Consider the following 23527-nt stretch of genomic DNA (forward strand, 5'->3'; position numbering starts at 1 on the left):
ATGCTTTAGGTTTTTTTTCCCTTCGCTCACAGATTAAACATGTCCAAGTTCCCGAGAAGTTGAGAGAAATACGTAACAGTCAGCAGTAAGGAGATGGTCGCAGAATTCCCAAGTCACCACTCACAATTGACCCACAGTTCCTAAAATTTTGAACAGAGAAGAAAAATTAGTGTAAGTTTCTGGAAGAGATGAGGAGTGGCTCTTAAGGAGTTCAACTATACACTACTTTCATCTAAAAGGGGTGATACAACATAACCCCAATGCTATATCAAACAAGAATAACCAGTAGTAGCAATGGTAACATTTATCTGCCAATTCCCCCCAGGGCTCTCTACATTTGTTACACTGTATCTCTTGTTACTAAGCTGCATTTATTTCCTATGACCCTCAGCTCCATCAAGTGGTACTTTCACCATACACTACTGCCCATAATATCTGCAGAACATTCGACCAGAAGAAAAAAATAGACCAACAGTAGTATTAAACTCTCAAAATTCTTTCAATAATGAATCCAGATCAAACAAATATACATTGCTCCGCAAAGTAATATTTTACATTGTTGCCCGAGCACAGCCGTCATGTTTCAGAACAGCTCCAACTCTCTCAGCTCCACTTTCCTGAACTTCCTGTCTAGTTTCTGATCACAAGGGTCAGCACAGACTCCAACAGCTGTCTATTTAATATCTTGGAGCACAAAGCAGGTAAGGGGTGGATTACCTTGCTGGGTATGTGTTTGCAGAGACAGACACAGCTTACTAGCACACACAAGGGTGGCTCCATAGGACTCTACAAGGGAAAGGAGTCACCCTAAAGCAGGATATCAGGGCCAATGTTCAGGAGATCAGCTCATTCTGCAGGAAACTAAAACTTTCAAACATCAAGCAGCATACTTTGTAACGGATTTATCAGCATTTGAAATTGCTTAAAGCAGAACTCCGGGCAAAAATGTTCTTAACCCTTGCAGTGAAGCTATCCCCGCACTGCAAGGGTTAAGTGCTCTTTTTTGTCTAGGTGCTAAAAAAGAAAATTATACTCACTCGATCTTCGGAGCTAGCTTGCTCTTAGACCGGTCCCTGGAGCCTCTCTCCCCCTCCGTTGCAGCCGTCTAAGGATCCTTGAGTCATTATTTTCTATACCTCTGCATAGGAGGTGAGGACACCAAGGGACATACCATCGCTGCAGCGGAGGAGGAGGAGACAAGCTTCAGGGACCAAAGTAGCAGCCAGCTGGCTCCGCGATTCCAATGAGTATAACTTTGTTTTAAGCAGCAAGATGAGCACTTACCCCTTGCGGTGCAGGGGTAGCCCCACTGCAAGGGTTAAAAAATAAATTTGGCTGGAGTTCTGCTTTAAAAACCTTTTGGCTTTAATATCGCTTTAAAGTGTATCTCCACTCTTGCAGCCAAGAACACTCTCTGCCCTAACAAAGGGTTAAAGATCTAGAAGCATTGTATGTTGAAGTGGACGCTCAGAGTGTCTCCAGTCTTTCTATGAGGACAGAGTTTCTTGTCACTTGGAAACTGACAGAAGCTTGCAAAGTCCGCTACACAGATACACCTAAAAAGGTAAGAAATATTTCTACATTTGCCGTGTGAATAGGAACGCACATAATATGCAGTGGAGGGGTTTCCCTATTTTGGCTGCAGGGGTTGCACCATTCTCACAACAGCTGAATAATCCGCACAGAATGAATGTACATACAGCTTCGCTGGACAAATTTGTTTTACAAATACTGCAAACTGTTTCAAAAGACAAAACGTTTTTAGTTGTGAACAGCAATCAATAACTTGATGGGCTATTAACCCTTTTCTACTTTATCTAAAGCTAAAAGAAAGCGTGGCTATACACACACGTTTTACTACAGAACAATGAACAATTGTGATCAGGGCCTGAAGGAACCCTGTACTGAGGAATATTGGAGGCTGCCATTGATAACATCTGAAAATGAGTTTCTTGGGTGTCATGCTGATCCAATGGCTTTGGTACTTTCTGAATAACTGGCCTGAAATCTTGTTTCTGGTTAGCTTCTGAGAAAGTACTATACGACCAGCAAGAGCCAGGCAACTAGCATTTACAGAGAGAGGTCACCAAAGGCAGTGCCCATATCTTTCTCATGCACATATTTATTTAAATACACAGAGGACCCGGCTTGAGTGAGGTAAATATTGATGAGGAGATAATAAACACAGGATTAGGTGTGATTGGAGGAGGAGGTTCTATATGAGAGATCTGCCATGTAGTACTGGGAGATGGTGTGATCTGTATGTTTGCAGATGGAACACAGCACAAAAGGTGTGTTGGAAAGGGGTGACACATAGCAGAATGGGTATGAATTAGATGGATGGGTGGGGGAGAGAAAGCAGATCAGGAATTTATGTATTGTAGGTGTAATGTGCAGGAGATAAGGTATGGGGGAGACACAGGAGATCAGGCATATGTGGGGGCAGACACAGAAGATCAGGTATGAGGGGACAACACAGGATGTCAAGTATGGGTGGGTGGAGGGTGACACTCGGGAGAGCAAGTATTTGTAGAAGGGGTGAGGTGACACACAGGAGATCAGGTATGCATCAGTGAATGGGATATCAAGTATGGGAGAAGAAGGGGCGAGGACACACAGAGGGGATCAGGTATGGGAGAAGAAGGGGTGAGGACACACGGAGGGGGATCAGGGATGGGAGAAGGGGGGAGGACACACGGAGGGGATCAGTTATGGGAGAAGGGGGGAGGACACACGGAGGGGATCAGTTATGGGAGAAGGGGGGAGGACACACGGAGGGGATCAGTTATGGGAGAAGGGGGGAGGACACACGGAGGGGATCAGTTATGGGAGAAGGGGGGAGGACACACGGAGGGGATCAGTTATGGGAGAAGGGGGGAGGACACACGGAGGGGATCAGTTATGGGAGAAGGGGGGAGGACACACGGAGGGGATCAGTTATGGGAGAAGGGGGGAGGACACACGGAGGGGATCAGTTATGGGAGAAGGGGGGAGGACACACGGAGGGGATCAGTTATGGGAGAAGGGGGGAGGACACACGGAGGGGATCAGTTATGGGAGAAGGGGGGAGGACACACGGAGGGGATCAGTTATGGGAGAAGGGGGGAGGACACACGGAGGGGATCAGTTATGGGAGAAGGGGGGAGGACACACGGAGGGGATCAGTTATGGGAGAAGGGGGGAGGACACACGGAGGGGATCAGTTATGGGAGAAGGGGGGAGGACACACGGAGGGGATCAGTTATGGGAGAAGGGGGGAGGACACACGGAGGGGATCAGTTATGGGAGAAGGGGGGAGGACACACGGAGGGGATCAGTTATGGGAGAAGGGGGGAGGACACACGGAGGGGATCAGTTATGGGAGAAGGGGGGAGGACACACGGAGGGGATCAGTTATGGGAGAAGGGGGGAGGACACACGGAGGGGATCAGTTATGGGAGAAGGGGGGAGGACACACGGAGGGGATCAGTTATGGGAGAAGGGGGGAGGACACACGGAGGGGATCAGTTATGGGAGAAGGGGGGAGGACACACGGAGGGGATCAGTTATGGGAGAAGGGGGGAGGACACACGGAGGGGATCAGTTATGGGAGAAGGGGGGAGGACACACGGAGGGGATCAGTTATGGGAGAAGGGGGGAGGACACACGGAGGGGATCAGTTATGGGAGAAGGGGGGAGGACACACGGAGGGGATCAGTTATGGGAGAAGGGGGGAGGACACACGGAGGGGATCAGTTATGGGAGAAGGGGGGAGGACACACGGAGGGGATCAGTTATGGGAGAAGGGGGGAGGACACACGGAGGGGATCAGTTATGGGAGAAGGGGGGAGGACACACGGAGGGGATCAGTTATGGGAGAAGGGGGGAGGACACACGGAGGGGATCAGTTATGGGAGAAGGGGTGAGGACACACGGAGGGGGATCAGGTATGGGAGAAGAAGGGGTGAGGACACACGGAGGGGATCAGTTATGGGAGAAGGGGTGAGGACACACGGAGGGGGATCAGGTATGGGAGAAGGGGTGAGGACACACGGAGGGGATCAGGTATTGTAGAAGAAGGGGTGAGGACACAGCGAGGGGGTGAGGACAGAGGGGATCAGGTATTGGAGGAGAAGGGGTGAGAACACACAGGGGATCAGGTATGGGAGGAGAAGAAGGGGTGAGGACACACAGAGGGGGGTCAGGTATTGTAGAAGGGTGAGGAAATACATGGGATATGGTATGAGAGGAGAGGGGGTGAGTATACACAGGGGGTAAGGTATTGTAGAAGAAGGGGTGCGTATACACAGGGGGTCAGGAATGGGGTGTGTGATGTGTACATGTGGGGGAGGGGGGACACTTATTGTGGAATGTGACAGCTGGGTGGTCACATGGTACAGATGGTGATGATGGCAATGAAGGCTGCCAACAGCACTCCCCTCCCTCTTCCTTACACCCAGGCAATGTGTCTATTGCGGCTCAAACCGCGTCTCCTTCATGCTTGATTTTCCCCCAACGGCTCTCTTACTCTGTGCTCTTCTCCGCCAGCCCAAGCCGCCGCACCGCCATCTTTCTTCCTCCTCTCCGGTGCATCGGCGGGGCGGAGTCACTGCAGCTGCTACAGAGGCCGGGGAGGTCAGAACTCCGCAGAAAGCGAAGCGTGTTGCTGAAGTGCGCATGCGCAACTGTGGCGCAAAGTTCCAACCTCTCATGTAGAAGTTTGTGCAGATGTGAAAAAGCGTCAGTACGGCCTGCTTTCCCGAACACTTGATCAATTCATCTATGTAATGGGTCGGTTAATAATCTATGCTCAGTGAATAAACATTATAGGTTGGCCACAAGTGACACTTTCACAGCAGGGTCACTGCAAATTTCCCCCAGCCTGTAAAAGCCTATGTATCACCTGTCAAGGGGCCCCGTCTTCAAAAAAAACTCCACTTAGCTGCTCCCTGACAGCTGTATGTATTTTGTTCCCCACACACTGCGGCCTTCCCATTGTTGCCTCATTGACAAATGACTAATTTCAGTCTGTATCAGTCAATGTTCCACTATATTGACAAAAGTTTTGGGACGCCTGACTTTACACCCACATTAACTTTAATGGCATCCCAGTCTTAGTCCGTAGGGTTCAATATTGAGTTGGCCCGCCCTTTGCCGCTATAACAGCTTCAACTCTTCTGGGAAGGCGTCCACAAGGTTTAGGAGTGTGTCTATGGGAATGTTTGACCATTCTTCCAGAAGCGCATTTGTGAGGTGGGCCATCCCCAAACTGTTCCCACAAAGTTGGGAGCATTAAATTGTCTAAAATGTCTTGGTATACTGATGCCTTAAGAGTTCCCTTCACTGGAACTAAGGGGCCAAGCCAAAAAAATCCTAGCACCGGCCCTGTCTGAAGGCCACATGAAGTTTGGAGGTCTGTAGCTATTGACTCTGCAGACAGTTGGTGACTTCTGCGCACTGCGCTGACCCAGCTCTGTCATTTTACGTGGCCTACTACTTCGTGGCTGAGTTGCTGATGTTCCCCATTGCTTCCACTTTGTTATAATACCACTAACAGTTGACCGTGGAATATTTAGTAGAAAGGAAATTTCACGGAACACCTGAATCCAATGATTTGGAGGCGAGTCCCAATACTTTTGGCAATATAGTGTTTGTCTGCCTCTCTGCACCGATTGTTACACCTCCAGGGCCCCCAAGCCATATCAATTCTGTCAATTGTGAATACTAAATGTTTGACAGCAGTTGACTGGCTGCGTTCCCGTCCTCCATCTTCCACTGCATTGCTAGGCAGTGACACACATGATATAAGAAGCAACGATTGTCAGCAGATCACCTGACCCTCCATCATCACCCTCAGGCTCATCCTAGGAGCTGCAGGAGACTGTGCTGTTGAGCTGGCTGGCTGTGTGTCCAGGAAAAAAGAGACACATGGCAGTGGACGGCCATCTTGTTTTAAGTAGGTGAAACAAAAATGGCTAAAGTAATCCAAAAAATGTACAAAACGTATTTGGGGAATAGTAAGAAAGGTATTATTATTTGGTGGGTTTTGTGAGATTTTTGCAGCCATCTTCTGAAGTAAATGAACTGGAAAATCCTAAAGTAATCTCATTAATGGACTGACTGATTAAGCATTAACAAACCCAATGCTGGGGCACAGTAAGACTTGTATATTTTTTGGGGGAGTCAGTCACTCACTTCTGGACTGGTCATTTTAGGATTTGGACAGCAATATTCTTTAGCAAGTGGATCAAAAAAGACTGAAGGTTTGTCAATAATTGACTGGCTATCAATTGAAAAACTATATTCTGGGACACAGCAACAATGCTGTTATTCATCGAGGTTCATTCATTGAACTCTGGACTGGTAAAGCTTGCATTTGCTGGATTTGGGTGGCCATAGTAAGTAAAACAAAAAGCCTAAAGTAATCTCAGTAATCGACTCAATAAAAATTTAAATTCTATTTTGTGTAAAAAAAAAAATCTATTTGGGGGTCACTGCACTTGCACAATACTGAGCTTTCTAGAAAGACCTTTTTTCACCACATAGCCAGGCACTGCACTACTGTGATGCATGTGAAAATGAGTTAAGTGCTCCATCTTGTGGCAGAATATGTCATTTACAAAGACGCCTGCTCCACAAGCATATACAGTATAAGAGGTTGGGGCCCTGAGTAGTAAAAGAAAGGCGAATAGGCCCAATACTAGAGAAAGAGGTGGTCTGGTAAGATTATTAGGCAAATCCAGTATACAACTTGATCCCCATCATGAGCAGCATAGTGCAGCAATAAATAAACCAGGATTGAGTAGCCTGGAAATAGACAGTACACAGGATTTTCACTGAAAGAACAATGCAGCATAATTCAACAACATGCCAAATGGGGAATGGTTGAATGTTAAAGCTGAACTCCAGGAAATAGGAAAAAAATACCCTTGCAGTGAGACCCCTTCATTGCAATGGTAAAATGCTCATTAGGGGTAGAGGAATAAGGTGAAATACTATAGTATAGCAGTACGTAGGGAGGTGCGAGGTAAGTGGTAATTGTGTGGCACCACATCCCTATAACTGATATAGACAAGCAAGGACTGGCTTACATATATGTAAGTGGCTTCTTCAGGAACCTCACGTACGTATCTATGGACTAACATATCATGTATTATTATCTCCATTTTTAAAAACACTTTTTGCATACATATGCTGCGCATATATCAAAGAGACAAATCCAGATACAGCGCTAATAGTACTATCTATTAGTTGATATATAATAGACAATAATACGTTTACACAATATAGCATAGGATGTGCAGTGTCTGATAGTACATAATAAACATAAAATATTAGGGCTGGTAATGATTAAAATTTTCGTGTTCGATTAATCTAAATTTTTTTTAATCGATTAATTTCGATTAATTATAACCCACATATAGATCCAACTACATTGGCCTATACACATACAGCACAGCAATGGAGTAATAAAAGGATCACACTAATCCAGCACGTTATTAACCAGTTGACATCCGCGGCGTTAAACCCCCTTCCCATCCAGGCCATTTTTCAGTATTCAGCGCTGCGGTGCTTTGACTGACATTTATTCCGTCATGCAGCGCTGTACTGAAATGAATTTTATACCCTTTTTTGGGGACAGATAGAGCTTTCTTTTGGTGGTATTTATTCACCACTGGGGGTTTTAATTTTTTACTATATTAAGGAAAAATTACAGAAGGGGGGAGGAGTCTGGTGACGTCGATGTCCGTGACGTCAACGGATCTCCGACGGGACTCCCGAAAGCCGGCGGAGAGGTGATTCTTTTAATTTTCGATCAAAAGAATTTTAATCGATCAAAAAGTTTGACAATTAATCGAGGAATTAATCGTTAATTTCCCCAGCCCTATAAAATATATATAAAAATTAGGGCTGGTAACGATTAAAATTTTCCTGTTTGATTAATCGCATTTTTTTAAAATCGATTAATCGACTAATTTCGATTAATTATAACGCACATACAGACGGGGGTCTCACCAGAGCTTTGAGGGGGCCTCACCAGGGTAGCAGGGCTCTGTGGGGTCTAACCAGCCTTGTTAGACCCACAGAGCTCTGGCAAGACCCCACAGAGCCCTGGCAGGACCCCACAGAGCCCTGGTCTCACCAGGGCTCCATGGGTCTCACCATGGCTTTGTGAGGTCTCACCACGGCTCTCTGGGGACTCACCAGGGCTCTGATGGGGTCTCACCAGGGTAGCAGGGCTCTGTGAGGTCTAACCAGGGCTCTGTGGGGGTCTAACCAACTTTGTTAGACCCCAATGCTGCGAATGGACAGTTATGATCTCAGACACTTGTTGGGGCCCCTGCGATTGATACTTATTGTTGGGGAAAAAAATAATAATAAAGGCAGTTTTAAGTCCAGAAATAGATATTCAGTCATCCATTGTTCCTGAAAAGATCAGGAACAATGAATCAGTGCAATGGTTCAGATCAGGAACTGCTGAACCAGTGCAATGGTTCAGCAGTGAACCATTGCACTGCTGAATGGAGGGGCTATACATACCAAATATCAGCCTGGGCACGAGAAAGATTTGCAGCATATAAAATGAGGCACATAGAAGATCCAATTACTTTGCAGTTACAATACGGCTCACAACGAAGGGAAGGGGAGGCTAACGAAGGGAAGGGGAGGAGTCCGGTGACGCCACGGACATCGATGTCACCGGACTCCTCCCCCCTTCCCTTCGTTAGCCGACAGAGCCACTCGGGGAAGGGGGAGGAGTCCGTGACGTCACGGACATCGATGTCACCGGACTCCTGCCCCCTTCCCTTCGTTAGCCGACAGAGCTACTCGGGGAAGGAGTCCGTGACGTCACCGGATCTCCGACGGAAGACCCGGAAGCCGGCGGAGAGGTGAGTTCCGATCAAAATAATTTTGATTGATCAAAAAAATTAACGATTAATCGAAGGATTAATCGTTAATTTCCGCAGCCCTAATAAAAATATATATATATTACCCCAAAACTGCTGTGGATGCAAAACATGGTCAAGAAATGGGTTCCCAACACAGGGAAAAGAAGGGAGGAGGAAGCAGGAGAGAATGGCCATGAAAAAAGCTCTCACGACTTAAGAAAACTGGTGATACTAGATGGCGTAGCAAGCCAAGAGCACTGTGTATTATCATTGGTTTCACTGTAGACCAATCAAAGGAATTGTATTCTGTACTGCTTGGAACACATTGCTGAATCCCCTAGATTTGACAGTATTATTATTATACAGGATTTATATAGCCCTAACAGTTTGTGCAGCTTTTTACAATATAAGGAAGACATGACAATTACAATACAATTCAAGACAAGGTGGTAAGGAGGGCCCTGCCCATGAGGGCTTACAATATAAAAGGGAGGGGCAAGTGATACATGAGGAGGTAGCTGTGTGGGGATGAATTGTTTGAGAACGTGATGGTTGAGTGGTTAGGTTGATGTGGGATAGGCAGCCCTGAAGAGATGAGTCTTTAGGGATCACCTAAAGGCAGTCAGAGCGGGAGATAGACGGACAGGTTGGGGTAAAGAGTTCCAGAGGTTGTGAGAGACTCTAGAGAAGTCCTGAAGGCAAGCATGGGAGGAAATGATGAGGGAGCTGGAAAGCAGGAGGTCTTTTGAAGAGTGGAGGGGACGGTTAGGGTGATATTTTAAGAGGTGATGGTTTGAGATATAGCCGGGGTTGTGTTGTCAATCTCAAGGGAAAAGTTGGGGGAAGGTGCACGGGCGGGAGGAAATATGAGCTCAGTTTTTGACAGGCTGAGTTTTAAGAAGTGTTGCGACATCCAGACGGATATGTCGGATTGTAGATTAGTGACACGCAAAGACACTGAGGGGGTAAGTTGCGGAGTAGAAAGATATATTTGAGTGTCATTGACATAGAGATGGTATTGGAAGCCATGTGAGGTTATTAACTGACCAAGAGAGGAGGTGTAGATATAGAAAAGAAGGGGTCCAAGGACAGAGCCTTGGGGGACCCCTACAGAAATAGTTAAAAACGGATTAAGATCTTCACTGGATTAGCTGGAATCCCTTATTTAACTGAACACAGTGAGCAATGTCAACAGAAATGTAGGATATGATGACATTCTTGATACATTTGCTCATTCTTCTTGTGTTCTACAAAAACTTCCTCTTTAGAGCTGAATACAAAAACCAAACAATCATCCCAATCCCACCAACCCCCTGCCCCGCCTTAGAGGCATAGGATAGTCCTGTAAAATGTCATCAAACCATAAAATAAAGGGTAACAAAGCCAGTAATAAATACATTTTATAGATATTACAAATGGGGTTAAAGGTTTTATTTCAGGTTTTTTTTATTTAGGTCATTTTAGTGGAAAACATTGGAGGTACAGTTAAAGAGCACAATAACTCTCTGAACATTGCCAAACACTATATAACTAATGTCAACCTTTTGAGCACTGGGTAATACAATGATTTCAGGTCTATACCATTGGTTATCATCTTCTTCATACTTCACACTTGTGTGAACAATTACTGGTTATCCTCATCATACTTCGCAACAAGTTCTTGACCAATGATTGTGTGTGTCATTTTTATCGTCACTGTTATATACATCTTGGATGTTGTTTACTGAGCACAAAGATGTATTAAGTACCGAATACCGATACCAAAAGTCCCACTAAGGAAGCCAGGTGCCGTGTAACGACCAGGTGACGAGGAAGCATGGAGCCGGCTTTCTGGCCAATCAGGACGCTGGGGGGTGGGTAATGACAGCTTCCTGACCAATCAGGAAGCCGGGCGGCGAGTCATTACATGCCGCCCGGCTTTCTGATTGGCCAGGTAGCCAGCTCCATGCTCCCTCATCACCAAGTGACGAGGGAGCATGGAGCCGGCTTCCTGGGCCAATCAGGAAGCCGGAGGGCAAGCCATTACCCATCCCCTGGCTTCTTGATTGGCCGGAAAGCCAGCTCCCTGCTCCCTGGTGACGTGGGAGCATGGAGCCAGCTTCCCAGCCAATCAGGAAGTTCCGGGCATCAGAATAAGTATCGGGAGCATTTGGGTGAGTACGAGCATTGGTATCGGTGCATCCCTAATTTGCATGATTGTGTTCTAAATACTATATAATAAATGTCAGCATCTTCAGGATGGAGTGTTATATTGATTTCTGTTCTGTAACAGTGGTCATCATCCTCATCATACTTGGCGAAACACCAATTACTTACATCTTGCATGTGGTTCATTGAGCACAAAGATGTAGAAATCAGACAGAATCATTTGTCTGAATATACTTACATGACGGTGTTATAAATACATTGGAAAGTATAGACCTTTTCTGTGAAGTTGTGGTATGAGAAATAAGGGCAATGTTGTTGGATGAAGACTGTACTTGTGTCGTGTTAAAAAAAGTTGATGGGTTGGCAAGGTGAGCCCCTAGCTTAACTTTCCCTGGTGGGCCCCAGAGTCCCAGTCAACACTCCACCCCTGCATAGGTCCATAGCTGTATACACCTGTTACATGGAGGAATTGATTTAAATAAATAAAGATCATATACTTTATTAAGACCATTAGGATGTAGTGTGTCAAGTTTATTCTTCAAACTTCACATTTCTTTACCATTGTGATGCAGTATTCACCTCTCTGTGGCCTGGTTACATTATCCAGGACAATAAATCTGAGTTCTAAATCTGCATGTGTCATCACCACAAAGTGTTTAGGCAGAAATGTTGGCTTTGCCTGTTTATTCACATGTCTGTATTGAGCTGGTCAGTCTTTTATCTGTTCTGTTGTTTCTTCAATGTAGTGCTTTACAACACAAATACAAATGCATACATCACAATTGACGATTGACCTGGTAATGTGTCTTAACTTATTCAGGACCGCCGGACAGTCATAAATGTCCTGGTCCCGAAATGGCTTATACCAAGATCACGACTTCTGCTGCAGCCATGATCTTGGTACCGATGTTTCCAGCAGGCGATTCTTGTTTTCTACAAGCGATCAGAGTGGCTGTACACCCAGCCAGATCACTTGTAGCAGCCTGTGACAGTGCTGCCCCTCCCTGCACCCCTATCTTTCTATAAAAGAAGAATATATATGAGTGTATAGAAAGGCACAGAATGTGGGTATTCATATGTGATACACTGGGAATTTATACCAGTAACAGAAATAAATACAAAGACGAATACTGAATACTATTGCCTACCCATCTCCACTATTCTGCACTATGTGACACTGTCCAGTAAATGACATTCAAATTGTAGCTGCAGCCCAAAAAAAAAAAATCAGGGCTCTTAAAGGCTAAAAGGATCTCATACTGTACAGATCCGATTCTGTGCGATAGATACTGATATCAGCCAAGCTAGTGGAACGGCTGAGTCCTGATCTTCTCAGCTTGGGGCACGAGCCTCCTTCTGCTTATCAAACATTATCACTGGACAGGGGTCCAGCAGATGGTGGATGCGAAGAACTGCGGTGTAATCTCAAATGGGGCACAGGTTTTTGTTCGTTTTTTATAAAATGTACTTTACTTTAAAGTGAAGCTGTACTTTGCCTAAACCAAATGCTTACCGAACAGCAAGCACTTACATTCCATCCTCTCTCTTTGTACCCTCTCAGACAACTCCAAAATTCATGTGGAAGTTCCAAGTCACTAAGAGTAAAGAAGGGCACAGGGCTAAAGTAAGCTCACTCCTGCCCCCTTGTGACAGAATTTGGCCTGGTGATAGCTGAGGGAGGGGGAGTGATACACGTAGCCCTTAGAATCATGGTTTCTTAGATCTCACTTAGCCAAATATAAGTAAAGTACGAGTCTTTACAGCCTTGGAGACTTCTCTTGTGCCTTTCAGGAAAGCCCCAGTGATTTTTAACATTGCAGACTGTATAAGCAACTCAACAATGAGATGTGCTAAATTTAGCAAACAATGAACAATAGGACCAATATACTAACAATACCCTGTTATGTTTGACTCAGAGTATTATGTTTAATTTTCTGTGTGGTCTTGCTTTCTGTGGCAGGCTAATTCAAGTTCAAGAAAGTCCCCTGCTGTGAAACAAGCATTTATTAAATTTCATCCCCGTATTTATTCCTGGTTTTGCTGTACTTTTGATCTGCTTCTGAAGTTTGCTGGGACTCTGGAAGAAAACAGGAAACAACTTGATAAATTGCGCTGTAATGATATCATGACATTAAGAAGCAGACTGAATTACAATGCAAACCCCATCTGAAGCGAAAAGCTTGTCAACACAGGCCCTTAAGGTGCCCACACACCTTGCGATAATCTTACGATAATCGCGGGAAATCCCGCAATCATACGATTATCGCAAGGTTGTGGAAGGCGTGCGACTGTTTCTACTGTACGGTCGCACGACTTTTGTCTTTCGAGCATGTTCGAAAACCAGCCGAGAATCGTACGATTTTCGGCTGGTTTGTAGCATGACCGTGAGATAACTGCCGCACAGGCCGGTGTGCACAAGCGCACACTACCCGTTTAGCATTGCGGTCATGGAAGCCCACCCCTCAGCGGGGCGAGCTTGCGATTATCGCAAGTACGATCTGCCTGTCCAAGATGGGCAGATCGTGCGTTTTTTTAATTACCTTACAACCATCGCAAGACAAAAGTCTTGCGATGGTTGTAAGGTGTGTGGCCAGCTTTAGACTCAATAATGACTCAATAATGATTTATTGAGTCATTTATGTCTGCTTCCTTCTGCTCTGCAACTCTATAGAATGGTGTTACACCTGGCAGCTGGACTCCCTGATTATTTATTCTACGTTATGGCGAAGCCATCCGGCAGATAAAAGGATTTTTGTACTCCCCATAAAATCCTTTTCTTGGCGTCCACTCAAGTCTTTAACCTTTGGGTTACAGTGCCGCCCACAAGTGGACTGGACACTGTCAAACCAAAAAACTGTAGGCTATCCCAGGATAACTCCTTCTACTACCAGGATGCCTCAGTTTTGTAGCAGAGCAGAACTGTGAGCATGACCATGAACACTGAGGGGTGGGACCTGTCTCCCTCAATGGTTCTAGAATGGGCTTCCAACCACTGCGCATTCTCTACTGGAATATTAGTTAAGGTGGGACACAGCCAGATCCACAGTGGGAATGGACCACTTCTGTATAAAATCCTCACAAAATGAATACAAGGCTAATAAGCGCATGGGAAGAGAAAAAAACGTATCAGGATGCTTCCAATCTCTATAGAGGGATAACCGGAAAAGCAGATGCAAACGGAAATTCTTTGAGGCCTTAGGAGTTTTAAGCGACTCAAGGCTGGAAAAAACACTGGTAGCAGCAACAGGCTATTCCTCTAGTTTCAGCATGGTGCACACAGCATCAATAGGAGCTGAAGTTTTCTGCTTCGATTTGGAATTAATAACAGTGGAATGCGTCTCCTCATGGGTAAGCTCATTAGTCAAGGACCGGAGTGACTCCGAATTGGGCAGTCTCTGCGGCTGAAAGCTCGGAAGCTGCTAAGGCCACAGATGTATATAAAATATAGTTTGCATGAGAGGGTGCGGAAACATGCTTGTGGCCTCCGCAATCAAAGGTCAGCACATAACTGGGTGATTTGACCTATAAAGTCTTGGACAGTCGTGCCGACCTCAGCCGAAAGAGCACCCAGCCACACCTGACAGAGCTATTAAGGACTCCAAGGATGGAGTAGACACCAAAAGCAGAGACTACAGATGTCAGCACCATCAGCAGGTATGTTGCTAGCAGTATCAGAGTCATTAATAGAAAGTCAGCTGGGGGGGACCCAGTACATCAGCACTGTCCCACTCATGTCTAGAATCAGATATGTTGTGACTGTCTTGTTAGGCAAAGTATAGGCTGGTAGTAGGTGAGAATTGGATGGCCAGAGTTGACCAATGTCACTGTAGGTGTACAGCAGAAACGGATCAAAGCTGGGCATTCCACATAGCTCTTGCAAGCAGAAGCAGCAGCGTGAGTTGTTTCTTCAATGCTGCACGGCGCGAAAGAGATTGCAGATCGAGTATGGGCGACCAGCAGGTGACATCAGTGCTCAGTACCACAGCATTAACCCTGCAAAACATGGCGGAGACAGGGAATAAAAGGCACCCAGCGACATATGCAAATGAGGTAGCTCCTGGTGCTTGACCCAACCGGCCTGCAGCGCAATCACTAAGGCAATGTTAGTGGCTCTAGACCTGGAACATACTCTGCAGCTAACTTTTACCAGAATGGAACCTGGAAGGCTGCCCACAGGGCACCCAGTGACCAAAGGTGACTTTAGTGCTAACCCCGCAAAGACCGCAGTAGATAAGTGTAATGTAGACAAGAATCTTAATTGAAGAAAAAATAATAATGTATACATTGCCCATAGCTTGCTGGGATAACCAGGTCACGCATCCCAGGAGACCTTGGGGTACTTTCTTACTGGTTCTTTGCAGCCGGCCTTCTGATATGTGCCACAGCACCAGCGTGTTATCAATGGGCTGTGCAGCAATGGATCCCTACAGAACACCGCTGCATCATTGGGCAGGTGAAGTGCTTTGCGATCAATGTGCTTTGCGATCCCGTGCGGGCGATCGCATTGTGGCCAGAGGGAGTGGCCAGAATCGGACCGGAACACACTGCATATGGTGTGAACGTACCCTAAAACATGCTCTATAACAGGATATATTCACCGCTCATCTCATTTCAGGAAAAAACATCTCCATGATCACTAAGAAAAATGTGACGCCATTTTCACCATTTCTGCACAATCACCTTTGTTATGCAATTGCGGGTGATGACCTGTCTCGAGGTAAATCCACAATCTGGAACATTTTTCTGTCTCTCTTGTAGTCACTGCATAGCTGGAAAGAGAACCTGCAACTGTAAAACACAAACCATGATCAATGTCTTGTTAAAGTAAACATTTTTACAAACCTATATATCATGTTATGGCCAAATATTCTTTCCTCCTTTTTAAATGAGTAAAGTAGGTGGAGCCATGCAAATCATGTATAGCGCAGCTACAGCTTAATATAGAGCCATGTATTCCAAAACTGCATACAGCGGTTTCAGGCTTGTTGGCCATCATTAGTGCAATGTATGAAAACAATGGTTTCTACAAAGTAGTGACCAACAAGAAAGTAGAACCATGAAGTGTATGGTGAGAATATAAAGGGGCGTAAAGAAATGATTTGCATGGCTCTGTCCATTATCCGAAGATGAGGAATACTCTTATTTATGGATATTTGATTGAGACATTTGAACACTTTCTGTTCTAAGAAGGCTCTATTGTGCAAGTATTGCAAGTAGATATTAATGGGGCTTTCTGAGATGGCAAAATACCACAATCGAGACATCCATAGTTGTACAAAAGTTGATTTTTATTAAATTATTTTCATAAAATCTTTAGTCCTACCATAAAATCAATGAAAAACCAAATGATTTGGTTTCCCTTTCACTTCCTGTCCGATAGCCACAGCAGGAAGTGAGAGGAAACATTTCTAAAGTGAGGGAAATCCCCGATGTTCAGTGGGGTCACCAGAACTATTGCTTTTAGTGGAAGTTTTCCCATCTACAGTATTCCGGTTCTGGTGATAATTGTCACCAAGACAAATAGAGAGGATCAATTTCCTTAACGGGGACACAGACAGCAAAAAAACCTGACAAAGGTTGTAATCCCTCTCCACGTCATCCAAAACAGGAAAAAAAACTGTTTTGGCTTCACCTTAAGATGGTGTATGGCTTCCATTTTCAAACATATTTAAAGGGTTTTATAAACTCTCCATTTTTTGCATATATCTACTGCTAGCAAGCAGTAGATTTATGCAGAAAGTTAAAAAAAAAAACCTGCTTTAAAAGCGGTTTAAACTTAACCGCGTCTTCACCCCGCGCTCCCTTCCGAAAAACCGAAACTGTTCGACCGGCCGCAAAGCATCTTGGGGCGGGCGCATGCACAGTTCCGATTTTCAGCCGGGAGACGAGGAGAGATGCAAGGTAAGTCTATGGACGCGTGCACCTGCATGCAGACACCGTGATACAGGAAGTGGCAGCAAGGACAGAGGAATCAGCGCTGGATCGGAGACCCGCAGCAGCACTGGAGAGAAGGCTGAAAAGGACAGGAAAGAAGAAGGAGATCGGATTAAGAGACATCATTTAAGGTAAGTGCTTTAATTAACATTGGGGGGAGGGAAAAAAAGTGTATCCTTTAATGTCACTTTAACAAAACCTCCGTTCAGAACTTTGTGGGGCCATTGTACAAATATGAATAAAGATATCTGCTGCTATTAATGGTTCATTTGTGTGAATCATTATCCTAGACCCTCATTTCCAAAGAATTCTATTATGCTACACTTTCAGTATTATTCATAAGTATAAAGTGAAAATGGGCAACAAATGAATAGGAAGGGAAAGTGTGAGAGAGGTTAAAAGGCATTCAGAATATGAATGTGATTCAAGTGTACTTTGATATCCTTGTGTAGGAGATCTGCTGAACTTGTGCATTAGGGAGTTGAGATGGGCGGGTGCTCGCTCTTTGAATAATGAAAGGACAAAGAATCAGGAAGCCGTTGCTGCAAATATTTCTGTGACTCCCACCTGCTGGCAGTTTGTGAACTCAGGAAAGAGGTCGTTGTAACCTCAAACAGCCCTCTTCATGCTTCCTCCTACGAAGTATAAGGGAATGTAACATTGCAAATATTAACTATTTGCTAAACAAATGTGCACTTATAGGAGGCACTTTGCCCACCAATTTACTGTCTCTCACAACTGAACTTACAAGCCCTCAAATGACTGATCACATGTGCAGCACCATGGCAACTGCAAGCCACATAAACACTAAGATGGCACCTTTCTTGGCTGTAAGGAATAAGAGGTTGTAGTTCCAATTTGATGGCTTTAACCCCTTTATGACTGAGGCCCTTTTTTCATTTTTTGCACCCATGTTATATTCCACATTTTAGGCCTGAAAATGACTTAAAACCCCCCAACATTATATATTTTCTGAATGCCAAGACCCTATAGAATAAAATGGTGGTAGTTGCAAATTTTTATGTTGCGCAATATTAGCGCAACTTCTTATTAAACCCCAACATTTAGTGAAAAATTTAATTTATTGCCCCAAAACACAACAAAATACACATTTTTTAAATGACATATAAAAGATGAGGTTACGAGTAAAAAGCTGGATCTACCGGCAGCGACCCCACCTTATGCGGCGCCCGTGACGGGCCCCCTGAAGGCCGCGGGCCCTCGGGCAGTGCCCAACGGACCGAATGGTCAGTCTGCCCCTGATTAAAACAATTATGGATCTGCACCACTGGCGGTGAAACTCCTAGTCTAGAAATACTGGACTCATTAAGAGTTAAGATTTCCTCTGACCGGCAGTGCCATAGGGGAACATGGAGCCAGCTGCCCATGCAATCAGGAAGCTGGGCGGCGAGTAATGACCTTCCTCCCTAATTGGCCAGGAAGCCTGCTCGCTGCTGATTAGCATCGAGCCGGTTCTTTGCTGATTGGCCAGGAAGCCGGCCTCCTGGCCAAGCAGCTGGCAGAGACTTCCGGGTGGTGTTCTGCCTGTAGTGAGCTGGAGCTGTGCCACCCCCGGCTGTCATGGCATCCTCCCTGAGCAGGATGTTCTCCAATCAGGGCCACTAGCCTACCTGGAGCAAGCTTCAGCCAATATCCCTGATCCTATGAAGGAGACATAACACCAGTGTATGGAAAACTTCACACTGATACATTTATACATAAGGTGTTCACTAAGGATTAAAGTTTTTTTCTCTTTTACTGTGTATTGTATACTTATGTATGCTTATATTGTTTTTCATGAAAAATAAAAGCCAAAAGTATTTTCAGGCAAAAAAAAAAGCCAGGAGGCAGGTCATTACTCGCTGCCTGGCTTCCTGATTGGCCATGAAGCTGGCTCGATGCTGATTGGCTTGGAAGCTAGTTTCCCGGCCAATCTCAGTCAGGCCGACCAAACAACATGGAGCCGGCTTCCCGAGCAAACCCGGCTCCATGCCAGTGGAAGCACCGGTATCGGTACTGGCGGGTACCTAAAGCAAAGTATTGGTACTTGTACTCGATACCGAAAAAACAGTATCGGTGCGACCCTAGCCTATATCATTGTTAATTGATCCTTCTGTGTACAATAATGTTGGAAGTATATGTACAGCAATCACTGATGTGTTTTTAGGACACAAATGGCCTGAAACTGATGATAATATTGTATTGAGGCAATTGGTACAAAAGTTTCTATGTTTGTGGTCAAAGTTCGCAAATGAAATAGGAACTCTGAAAGATACAGAATTAAACATTGAAAGTAGAGATCCTACACCTCAACAACAGTACACATTTCCCTTAGATTCAGTCAAACCTGTTTCAGCTATTATTCAAGAATTTCTACAACACAGTGTGTTGAGGAAAGCAAATTCAGTTGTAAACATCTATGTTTGGCCAATTAGAAATGCTGATAATACATATTTTTATCAGTTTATCTCAGGATGCTAAATTAGTACATCTCAAATAACAAGCCTTTTATTCCTGAAAATCCTGACATGTCACATTTAGATGCCAAAGCCAAAATATTTTCTGTACTGGAGTTTGCAAATAGTCATTTTTATATACCATTAACTAAAAGTTGTCAGTACAAGTTTGCATTTATTTTTCAGAATGAACAGTATGTGTTTACTAGACTGCCACTAGGATTAGACATTAGTGAAATGAGTCCAGGAGTCTATTTCTAAAATTGTATCTACATTTTCAAGGCCAGATTGTATTTTTCAGCATGTGGATACATTTTTGCTGAGTACAGAGACTGAAGAAGAACATAACTCTTTTGTTTGAATTGCTTACTTTGTTGCAAGATGCAAGTCTGAAATTGAATACAGAAAGAGTTCAGCTACTAAAAAGGAAATTAAATTCCTTGCAATGCTCATTAGTCTTGGGAAGAGGCAACTATTGCAAGAACAAGTAATGGCAATATTGGTTATTCCTATCCCAAAATCTCACATGGCCTTACCTGACTTTTTAAATCAAGTGGACTTATGTAAGGATTTCATACAGGGATTTGCTGAGAAAGCCAGACCCCTTTATTGTCTTTCAAGAAACAAATCTGATGTATTTGGATCTTGGGGTGAGGCCCAGCTCTAACGCTTTTGAAACTTTAAAGGAAGACTTACAGACTGCACCAACATTAGCAAATATATATGACTCTTCAGCTCCTTTTGTTTTAGAAACACATGTTTCTAAGGATGCCATTCTAGTAGGGATGTCCCAATGCCACATTTTCAGGCCCAAGTACAAGTACTTCCCCTCATGTACTCGCCGATACCAATTACCGATCACAGAGAGCCCATATAAACCACCTGAAAGCCCTTATAGACCACCCGAGAGCCACACTGCCCCCCTGAGAGCCGGCACAGCCCCCCAGGGAGCCCAAACAGACTACCTGAGAGCCCACCTGAAAACCCTTATAGGCCCCCCAGAGAGCCACACAGCCCCCCAGAGAGCCCATACATACCACCAGAGGGACCACAGAGCCCACCCAAAAGCCATTATAGACCGCCTGAGAGCTGCACAGCTCCCCTGAGAGCATGTACAGACCACCAGAAACCCCACAGAGCCCACCTAAGAGCTGCACAGCCCCCTGAGAGCCCGTACAGACCACCTCAGAACTGCAGAGAGTATTCAGGTCTAATTGAAGGGTTGGCACTTTGAGATACATAAGTTGGTTTAGTGATCCAGTTTGGGCACTCCGGCTCAAAAAGGTTCGCCATCACTGGTTTAGGTCATCCTAAACAGGAAAAGAGCTGAAGGGTCCCTCATAGAACATGAAGGAGAATATAAATAGGAATGTTCTCACATACAGTTTTTTAGAATTCATAAAAAATACTTCTTATCAAATTCTTTCCACCATAAAAGGACGAAGATGATGTACTTGATTTAAAGTATGCATAGTAATAGATAAATGTAGTTACATATTAGCCAATGAAAATTATTTTCCCTATGTAATGATACTGCATTTCTGTTACAGGAAATTACCTGCAGGTAACATGATGCTTCTAGATGCTTTCAGATGAAAGAGATTCTGAAGTTAAAGGAGAACTATGGGGTTAAGTATTTTCCCCATAGTTCTCCTTAGGGTAACGGGAGGACACAAACTAGCGTCCTCCCGTCACCCTAGCCTCAGTATACCGCGAGCTGTAGCCCGCAGTATACAGAGACGCTGCAGCTGAAGCCGATCCCGACAATTGTGCCGGGATCCGCCCAGCTGCGTGACTGACAGCTGGCTCTGAGGCCGAGCCAGCTGTACCCGCCCCCTCCCGTTCCGCCAGTCAGCGCTGGCGGATCGTCAGAGAGCCGTGACAGGATCGAGAGGTGAGCGAACGCCGGTATGTGTTCGCTCACCTCCTGATCTACTGAGCCGACCTGTGACAGTCTCATTGTCACAGGTCGGCTAGAACTATGAGGTGAGTGAAAAGCACTCACCTCATAGTTCTCCTTTAAGAAAAAGAGCCTTTTCTGGAAGAAGATTTGGCACTCAAAGTTTTGTTTATTATAGCAATGGCTATCTTTTCAAGTTTTTAGAACATTACAGAATTATTAAAGAAGAGAAGAGAAGACCATCTTATGAAGAAAGAATTATTGACTTTTGCTACTGAACTATACTATTGACTAAATAGTGTATTACATCATTTAATTTTTCATACGTACATTTTCCATATTTGTAATCACACATTGTGTTGTTAGGAACAATAACTGTATTGTAACAGTATTGCCATGAATTAACTTAGTTGAAGGATAAAATATTTTGTTATTTTAATGTACATTTACAGACACATTTAAGACAAGCTTTACATTATAAAGTGCATATTTGGGATAATTTGACACAAATTAATGAACATAAGTTTAGGAAAAAGTCATATTTAGACTTGAGTACAGTAATCAAGAAAATTAATATTTTATGTTACATAAATTTTTGAGGGAAAATTTGAAATATCTATTTATGTAGAAATATTCACAAAACATAAGTGTTTTTACATTTAATAATGAAGAGTTCAAGGGAATGTATTGTTTTATAAAGTATAGGGAAATTAAGACAAAAACAGATAAGGCAAGTCTCGCCAGGCTTATTGTTCCTAATACTGGATCAAGGATGAAATATGCAAATCAATCATTTTATGTTTTTTTAATACGCTTGTGACATGACTGTTATATGAATGAATATTAGTATTAAATATAAAAATGACTGAAATTCAAATTATTCCACAAACTGTACAGCTCCAGGTGGCCATATTGCATTGCATTTTTTGACAGATTTAGGACATAAGCTGCGTGACTGACAGCTGGCTCTGAGGCCGAGCCAGCTGTACCCGCCCCCTCCCGTTCCGCCAGTCAGCGCTGGCGGATCGTCAGAGAGCCGTGACAGGATCGAGAGGTGAGCGAACGCCGGTATGTGTTCGCTCACCTCCTGATCTACTGAGCCGACCTGTGACAGTCTCATTGTCACAGGTCGGCTAGAACTATGAGGTGAGTGAAAAGCACTCACCTCATAGTTCTCCTTTAAGAAAAAGAGCCTTTTCTGGAAGAAGATTTGGCACTCAAAGTTTTGTTTATTATAGCAATGGCTATCTTTTCAAGTTTTTAGAACATTACAGAATTATTAAAGAAGAGAAGAGAAGACCATCTTATGAAGAAAGAATTATTGACTTTTGCTACTGAACTATACTATTGACTAAATAGTGTATTACATCATTTAATTTTTCATACGTACATTTTCCATATTTGTAATCACACATTGTGTTGTTAGGAACAATAACTGTATTGTAACAGTATTGCCATGAATTAACTTAGTTGAAGGATAAAATATTTTGTTATTTTAATGTACATTTACAGACACATTTAAGACAAGCTTTACATTATAAAGTGCATATTTGGGATAATTTGACACAAATTAATGAACATAAGTTTAGGAAAAAGTCATATTTAGACTTGAGTACAGTAATCAAGAAAATTAATATTTTATGTTACATAAATTTTTGAGGGAAAATTTGAAATATCTATTTATGTAGAAATATTCACAAAACATAAGTGTTTTTACATTTAATAATGAAGAGTTCAAGGGAATGTATTGTTTTATAAAGTATAGGGAAATTAAGACAAAAACAGATAAGGCAAGTCTCGCCAGGCTTATTGTTCCTAATACTGGATCAAGGATGAAATATGCAAATCAATCATTTTATGTTTTTTTAATACGCTTGTGACATGACTGTTATATGAATGAATATTAGTATTAAATATAAAAATGACTGAAATTCAAATTATTCCACAAACTGTACAGCTCCAGGTGGCCATATTGCATTGCATTTTTTGACAGATTTAGGACATTACAGCGACTACCGTTTTAAATAGAAAAGTAATTTTTAATAGCAATAATTTACAAATTGGCATGTAAGACAATTCCCATCTTGTCTTGAATTGTATTGTGATTGTAATGTCTTCCTTATATTGTAAAGCGCTGCGCAAACTGTTGGCGCTATATAAATCCTGTATAATAATAATAATATATGCTATATTTTTTTTTTTTTAGATTTATTTTTTTA

The 23527-nt window shown here is 43.7% G+C and overlaps 1 protein-coding gene across 1 annotated transcript in view; it reads right to left on the minus strand.

Moving 5' to 3' along the window:
* Positions 1-12967: 12967 nt before the first annotated feature.
* Positions 12968-23527, minus strand: part of TMEM141 (transmembrane protein 141) — a 24757-nt gene continuing 14197 nt past the window's right edge. Inside the window, exons 4-5 of the mRNA XM_018556763.1 lie at positions 15699-15806; positions 12968-13095 (exon numbers count right to left, since the gene is read on the minus strand). Of these exons, the coding sequence (XP_018412265.1) occupies positions 13025-13095; positions 15699-15806 (179 nt within the window). The 3' untranslated portion in view covers positions 12968-13024. The remainder of the gene's footprint in view (positions 13096-15698; positions 15807-23527) is intronic.

The sequence above is a fragment of the Nanorana parkeri genome, unplaced genomic scaffold (genome assembly GCF_000935625.1).
Source record: "Nanorana parkeri isolate BGI_ZX_2015 unplaced genomic scaffold, ASM93562v1 scaffold251, whole genome shotgun sequence".
Lineage (NCBI taxonomy): Eukaryota > Metazoa > Chordata > Amphibia > Anura > Dicroglossidae > Nanorana > Nanorana parkeri.